Raw genomic sequence first — 8,450 nt, forward strand, 5'->3', positions numbered from 1 at the left:
TATTCGAGAATATCATTGTTCACGTATAAACTTACCACCGTGGTTCTTCCCATGGTGGGATATGTTTCACACTTATTTCATCCAGCTGTACTTTTTATGGCATTTATCACAAAAATCGCATAATGTTGTGAACTGCTTGACAATGACAACAATTTTTGTTACAAATATGTATGTGCATTTAATCATGATATTTGCAGAATATTTAAGTTCTGAAGTGAAATGATTGTGTGTGGCATTTCTTTTTCTTTGTTATGACCATCAAGGTAGTATGCGTAGGCCTGAAAAATCAGAGATCGTCTAAGCCTTCATTTTAAGTGGAAGCAGAATTTGTACTTTAAAATATTGTGACAGCTTTTGCGGCATTCGGCACTCCTATGGCCATTTTGATCGAAAACAACATCGGATGTATAACGGCATATCAGTAGTGCGTAAATATTTGAATTATATCACTAATTAAAAGTCGTGTTTTAGAGTTGTATTTATTTATCTAAGTTTAAATTGATTGCCAGTGAAGTGTATTATTGCAAATATAATTAAGATTACCAAGAGTTAAGTCATAAAGTTTAACTGCTTGATAAAATTACTACGCGATCTACTTGCAGGTGACATAATTATGCCGCTTTTTGAGTATGTAAACCGTCAAAATACACCCGAGGTTGTTTTCGATAAAAATGGCCGGGGAGTTCCGAATGGGTACAATCCTTCAGCAGTTATTTGTTATTCTATCAGGTTTGACTTGACTTTCATTTTGCTGACCGTCCAAGGCGGAACTCAACGAGCCTTGATAAACAATTAAACACCCCTAGTTGCATACATTAAATATGTTTTGTGTTGTTTGTTGATGCATGTGTTGTTGTTGTTGTTGTTGTTGTCGTCGTTGTTGTTCTGTGTTCATGGCTTTACCTTGTGTCATTGAATTGGGTTTATGCTTAAAGATGCACTCTTACTCCCAATAAAATTAAACACAATGAAAACAATGATTCTTATGAAGACTAGCGAGTAAACTTTGAAATAAAGGTGCAGAAAACACGATATTTCAACCTTATAGCACTCACCAATTATTTATTATTTTTCCATGTTCAGCTATTAAATACACGGTTACAATCGAGTTCATTTAGTAAGTAGTAAGTAGGTTTATCACTCATCATATATATCTGTTACACATGTGTATGTATTGATTTTGAGTGTCACTTTTGGCTTTCGACTACTGAATTTGCTTTTCTAATTTTCATATAAATATTGACTCCTCCTTTTTTGTTAATTTCTTTGCTTAAATGAATGGAATTTCCAGTTTCATTATCAATGTCCCATTTTAGTATCATCTTAATAATAAACCGTTCTCTATGTTGGTCTCTGAAATATTAAAATTGTGCATACAAATGAAAAGCAATAAAAGAAAGATGAATGGATGAGATATGGTAAAAATGCAGGCAAAAACGGTCTTGCAAATTTCGCGGACCTTTTTAGGTCTTAATGGCAGTTTTACGATTCATTCTCATGCAGAATGATGTTTGCGCTGATATTAATTATTGAGGAAAGCTATGCAAAAAGTATGCAATGTTATTTTATGCGTTTCAACTAGGGTATCTGCACATAGTGTTGTTTGTTTTCGTTCAAGAAACACTGGTGGGTTTGATCCCGCCTAATGCGGTCCCTTAAGCCTAAAAGTGTATACAGTACTCACTCAAATCGTGAGTAAAATAATTATTTCCTGATCAAAATAGTCAAATGTGCCATGGTAGTCAACGCCTCCATCCCAGGGAGTTTTCATAATCCAGTAAACCGTCATGGAAACGTTCACCCGAAATACGCCACGTGACTTCTAACTGAAACGAAACTGAAGGCTTATGTAAGAAGTTTGAAAATGTAAGACCAGAAATAACACCTTCTTAGTTCCCCGAATTATATAGCTCAACTATGAGGGAAAACGACTCGAAACTTTTTTCGATAATAAATGACCCTCAAAAATACCATAGACGGCGGCGGGGGCACCGACATTATAAATTAAAACGCCATTTGATGCCAAAGATAAAACCTCGAATGGCACAAACAAGCCGCCGACAACCTTATATACTACTCCTGCACGAGAACCCCGTACCTTCCCGCCAATATTCATACGCCAGTCGACAGCTTACTCACAAGCAGACGACCATCTGCCAATTTTGAAACGGAAATAATTAAAAAAAAATCAGTACTTCTTCTATTATTGACGCAGTCTCTACAAGGGACTCATAAATTAAGGCCACACCGTTCATATATTTATACTTATGTTGATATTGTCTATCCTATGTGGGCGTTCAAATCAAACAATAGAGTAGACAGTTGTATACATTAATTACTCCAACTCAGTATCTTAATGTCGAAAATATGAACTACAACAACAAATCGGCGTCCACACACACACACACACACACACACACACACACACACATATATATATATGTGATTTAGCTAATTCACTCATAGTAGAAATTTCTTGAACAACACGAGTGAGGGTGTATTTCTTAATCAATATGATTACAAGCACTACTGATTTATTATATTAATAAAACAGTTTAGCAATAATTTCATTCGTTACTTGCTTCGAACTCTTATGATGTGCTTATTTAATGTTTAGAATATGTTATTATTACCAAAATCTTAATGTCGCGGGTCTTGCGTTTCTTAGCAATATTCTAAAAGATCTGATCCGGAAACCAAGATGGCAACACCTTATATACCCAGCTACCTGACGATGGTCGTTTATCCATTTTCGGCATAAATTCGGTAGATTCTACCCAGAAAAGACTACCAAGAATCGGTCTGAAGTTTGCACAAAACTTTTACCCTGCCATGGTCGCTACCCGAATTAGGTCGATGACGTCAGCGTTATATCACGAGAGAGTTGGCCGCCATGTTGGTATTTGAGAAGTGCAGAAAATGGAATGTTTATATACGATAATAATGAAATCTACGTTTGAATGTTGTCTCTTCATGACTGAATCTAAACAGTTTATTCCTGTACATATAGCATTAAAAATACACTGGCCATACTTTAATTCAAGGAAGTAACAGTGTAAGGCTTTTTAGTTTCTCAAAATCGGATAGCATGCTCCAGATCAACACAGTCACATACTCAATACTATAACGCTAGCATAAAGGAACAAAAACAAAAAAACGTGTACCAGTGGTTGGAATATGTGTTAAGTTTTATTTGATGCGATATATACTTTAGTCTAGTACATCATTTGACAAGATGACGATCAAGCGAATAATAGCTATCAGATTGTAAGTCGTGATTTCATGAATACATTCCGAAAGCAAAGTACATTGATGTGGACGCGACAGCAATATAACGAAGGCATGCTTGGAAATAAGCGTCGTTTTGGGGCGGGCCACACAATTGCAAGAATGCTTTCGTATATCACACATTAGAATAATCATGGTTCTAAACCAATGATATGATTAATGATCTCATATTAAAAGATTCTTCTACTATAATAAAGTTATTTGCCCTTGTTTAAAAAGCACAATTTTTGAAATTTAGTAATATATTATTATATATTTCTTTTGCAAATATATGGTAGTGAATAATGGTAATCAATCAGATGTCATTTTAACCTATTGCCACTTATGTAATGCATGATGCATTTGCTGAGACAATGACTTATATGTGCTTACATGCAAAACCTTAACCAAGGTGTGACACCGACGCCGACCCAAGGGTGAATAATATAGCCCTCCTTCGTGTTCGAATAGTCGAGCTTTGCCATGCAAGGTTTCCAGATGTTCGTGATACACGCCAAAGAAAACTGAAATAGCACGGAACAAGAAATAACTGAAATAGCACGGAACAAGAAATAACTGAAATAGCACGGAACAAGAAATAACTGAAATAGCACGGAACAAGAAATAACTGAAATAGCACGGAACAAGATTTACACTTACTTGGTTGTTGTTGTTTTTACAACAAAATAATTTGATTCTGGTTGTAGTTTTATTCTCTTTGAAATATTTTCGAGAAAAAAAATCAAATAAATAAAAGTATTGTTTTTAAAGCTGCACTCTCACAGAGAAGGTTTTGATCTGTTTTATTTGTTTGTCTTAGAATTAGCTCATTTAAGCATCAGTGCCTTCAATTCAGTCATATAAGGTAACTCATAATAGAACGGATCTTAATCGTTTGGGAAACTGTCGAAAATTTCATTTTTCTTAAAGCGTTAGTAACGCTTTAAAGGTGCCCTCTCACAGGTATACCATTTTTACAACTTTATTTATTTTTTGTCTTAGAAAAAGCAAATTTTTGCATACATATCTGCAAACCAATGATATAAGATTGCTGACAAAAAATCAGATCGTAGATTTTCATATTTCCGTTCGAAAATTATAGTTTTATGGGTTTAAGAAAAATGCATAAAAGATCTCTTTTTTTAACTTAAATATAAAAAACTGCGATTTAATTTTTTTGTCAGCAGTCTTATATAACTGGTTTTTATGGATTATTGCAAAAAACTGCGCGTTCCAAGACAAAAAAAATAAAAAAAAGTTGTCAAAACGTTCAATCTGTGAGAGTGTAGCTTTAAGCAATAAAACATCAACTTTTAAACGTTAATATGAAAACTGCGAACGGCTGCAAAAATTGGCTAATTCCAAGACAAAAAAATAAAAAAGTTACCAAAACAATCAGCCTGTTACAGTGTAGCTTTAAAAGGTGTAGGAATAGAAACTAACGAAAAATAGCTCATTCTATTCTCGATAAACTCGAACGAAACCTGCTTTTGTATGTATAATACCACAAATAGTGATATCATTTTCAGCAGATTTGCATTGAAAACAGTCTTGCAACAGCTTATAAAGATAAAACTCTATTTTATATTATATTATTCATATATAGTAAACATGTAAGGAAAAAATCGCTATATATTGGGTTCGAACTAAAAGCTGACGTGTTAATCCTATTGCAGACTGCGTATGTTATATATTATACAGCGCCATTTCAATCATACATCTCATTCATCAAAGGTTTCAAACAGATAAATCTGTTGTATGCATAGCATCATGGCTTTGGTGGACGAGAATTTTACGCATAGCATCATCGCTCTGGTAGACGATAATTGTGCGCATAGCATCGTCGCTCTGGTGGACGAGAATTGTATAATTAGCATCATCGCCCTAGTGTAGGATAATTGCACGCATAGCATCATCGCACGGTGTAGGATAATAGCACGCATAGCATCATCGCCCTAGTGTAGGATAATAGCACGCATTGCATCATCGCTCTGGTTTAGGATAAAAGCACGCATAGCATCATCGTCTTGGTGTAGGATAATAGCACGCATTGCATCATTGCTCTGGTGTAGGATAATAGCACGCATAGCATCATCGTCCTGGTGTAGGATAATAGCACGCATTGCATCATCGCTCTGGTGTAGGATATTAGCACGCATAGCGTCATCGCTCTATTGTAGGATAATTGCACGCATAGCAAAATCGCTCTGCTGTAGGAAAATTGCACGCATAGCATCATCGCTCTGCTGTAGGGTAATTGTACGCATAGCATCATCGCTCAGGTGTACGATAATAGCACGCATAACATAATCGCTCTGCTGTAAGATAATAGCACACATAGCATCAACGCTCTGCTGTAGGATAATTGTACGCATTACATAATCGCTCTGCTGTAAGATAATAGCACGCATAGCATAATCGCTCTGCTGTAGGATAATAGCACGCATAGCATAATCTCTCTGCTGTAGGATAATAGCACGCATAACATAATCGCTCTGCTGTAGGATAATAGCACGCATTGCATCATCGCTCTACTGTATGATAATAGCACATAGTGCATCATCGCTCTGCTGTAGGATAATAGCACGCATTGCATCATCGCTCTGCTGTAGGATAATAGCACGCATAGCATCATCGCTCTGCTGTAGGATAATAGCACGCATAGCATCATCGCTCTGCTGTAGGATAATAGCACGCATAACATCATCGCTCTGCTGTAGGATAATAGCACGCATTGCATCATCGCTCTGCTGTAGGATAATAACACGCATTGCATCATCGCTCTGCTGTAGGATAATAGCACGCATAACATCATCGCTCTGCTGTAGGATAATAGCACGCATAACATCATCGCTCTGCTGTAGGATAATAGCACATATTGCATCATCGCTCTGCTGTAGCACGCATTGCATCATCGCTCTGCTGTAGGATAATAACACGCATTGCACCATCGCTCTGGTGTAGGATAATAGCTAGCATAACATCATCGCTCTGCTGTAGGATAATAGCTAGCATATCATAATCGCTCTGCTGTAGGATAATAGCACGCATAGCATAATCGCTCTGCTGTAGGATAATAGCACGCATAGCATAATCGCTCTGCTGTAGGATAATAGCACGCATAGCATAATCGCACTGCTGTAAGATTATTGCGAGCATAGCATAATCGCTCTGCTGTAGGATAATAGCACGCATAGCATAATCGCTCTGCTGTAGGATAATAGTACGCATAGCATAATCGCTCTGCTGTAAGATAATAGCACGCGTAGCATAATCGCTCTGCTGTAGGATAATAGCACGCATAGCATAATCGCTCTGCTGTAGGATAATAGCACGCATAGCATAATCGCTTTGCTGTAGGATAATAGCTAGCAAAGCAACATCGATCTGCTGTAGGATAATAGCACGCATAGCATCATCAATCTGCTGTAGGATAATTGTACGCATAGCATCATAGCTCTGCTGTAGGATAATAGCAAGCATAGCATAATCGCTCTGCTGTAGGATTATAGCACGCATAGCATCATCGTCTTGGTGTAGGATAATAGCACGCAAAGCATAATCGATCTGCTGTAGGATAAGTTTACGCATAGCATCATGGCTCTGCTGTAGGATAATAGCACGCATAGCATCATCGCATCGGTGTATGATTATAGCACGCATAACATCATCGATCTGCTGTAGGATAATAGCACGCATAGCATCATCGATCTGGTTAAGGATAATAGCACGCATAGCATCATCGATCTGCTGTAGGATAATTATACGCATAGCATCATGGCTCTGCTGAACGAGAATTGTACGCATAACATCATCACGCAAATGCACGAGAATTGTACGCATAGCTTCATCGCCCTGGTGTACGATAATTGTACGCATATCATCATCGCACTAATGCACGAGAAGTTTACGCATAGCTTCATCGCCCTGGTGTACGAGAAGTGTACGCATAGCATCATCGCTCTTGTGTACGAGAATTGTACGCAAAGCATCATCGCTCTGGTGTAAGCACAGCAACATCGCTGTGATGTACGCACAGCATCATCGCTCTGGTGTAAGCACAGCAACATCGTTGTGATGTACGCACATCATCATCGCTCTGGTGTACGCGCAACATCATCGCTCTGCTTTACGCACATCATCATCGGTATGGTGTACGCGCAACATCATCGCTCTGCTGTACGCACAGCATCATTGCTATGGTGTACGCACATCATCATCGCTATGGTGTACGCACAGCATCATCGCTCTGGTGTACGCAAAGGCATCATCACTCTGGTGTACGCAAAGGCATCATCGCTATGGTGTACGCAAAGGCATCATCGCTCTGCTGTACGCACAGCATCATCGTTATGGTGTACGCAAAGGTATCATCGCTCTGGTGTACGCGCAGCATCATCGCTCTGGTGTACGCAAAGGCATCGTCGCTCTGGTGTACGCGCAGCATCATCGCTCTGGTGTACGCACGGCATCATCGCTCTGGTGTAAGCACAGCAACATCGCTGTGATGTACGCACAGCATCATCGTTTTGGTGTACGCGCAGCATCATCGCTCTGGTGTACGCACAGCAGAATCGCTATGATGTACGCAAAGGCATCATCGCTCTGGTGTACGCATAGCATCATCGCTCTGGTGTACGCACAGCATCATCGCTCTGGTGTACGCATAGCATCGTCGCTATGGTGAGGGATCAATGCAATCTTAATTAACCGATGATATTTTTCAACGAGTTTTACAACAACAAAAAAACAAAAGATTGTCATTTTGATACAAAATCCTATTGCTCCAATTACACCATCAGTTGAACCATCATAGCAATTGTTTTGAAAATCCTTTAGAATACAACCTATATCTTAAGCCAATGGAATTGCAGATAGGCAGTCATTAAGTACTGGGCTTAATCATTAAGAATTTCAATTTTATCGGGTGTTTAAACCGATAACTGCCACTAATTCGATACACATTCCCTGTGTCAAAGACCATTTGTCAGCCAAAGAGGTTAGATGAAGTCAGTTAGATGGCCTGAAGTAACATCTTATTTATTAAGAAGGGCTCGCTCGCTACGCTAACTCATTCTGAATCATTTATATATTACTTCATCCCGTCTATTTATTTCTAAATGCACATTCAAGATACAGCCCGAACAAGGATCATTTCAACCCATGAACTCTGAGCGTGACCT

The 8,450-nt window shown here is 38.4% G+C and overlaps 1 protein-coding gene across 1 annotated transcript; it reads right to left on the reverse strand.

Annotated features, from left to right (window-relative positions):
* Positions 1 to 6,150: 6,150 nt before the first annotated feature.
* LOC128240928 (uncharacterized) lies at positions 6,151 to 7,110 on the reverse strand. Its single transcript, XM_052957922.1, has one exon. The coding sequence runs from the start codon at positions 7,108 to 7,110 to the stop codon at positions 6,151 to 6,153; it is 960 nt and encodes a 319-aa protein (XP_052813882.1).
* Between the last annotated feature and the right edge of the window lie 1,340 nt (positions 7,111 to 8,450).

This window comes from Mya arenaria, chromosome 7, assembly GCF_026914265.1.
Source record: "Mya arenaria isolate MELC-2E11 chromosome 7, ASM2691426v1".
Taxonomy (NCBI): domain Eukaryota; kingdom Metazoa; phylum Mollusca; class Bivalvia; order Myida; family Myidae; genus Mya; species Mya arenaria.

Coding starts and splice junctions, on each gene's coding strand:
- LOC128240928 (XM_052957922.1), bottom strand. CDS start 7,110: ATGCGTACAATTCTCGTGCATTTGCGTGATGATGTTATGCGTACAATT.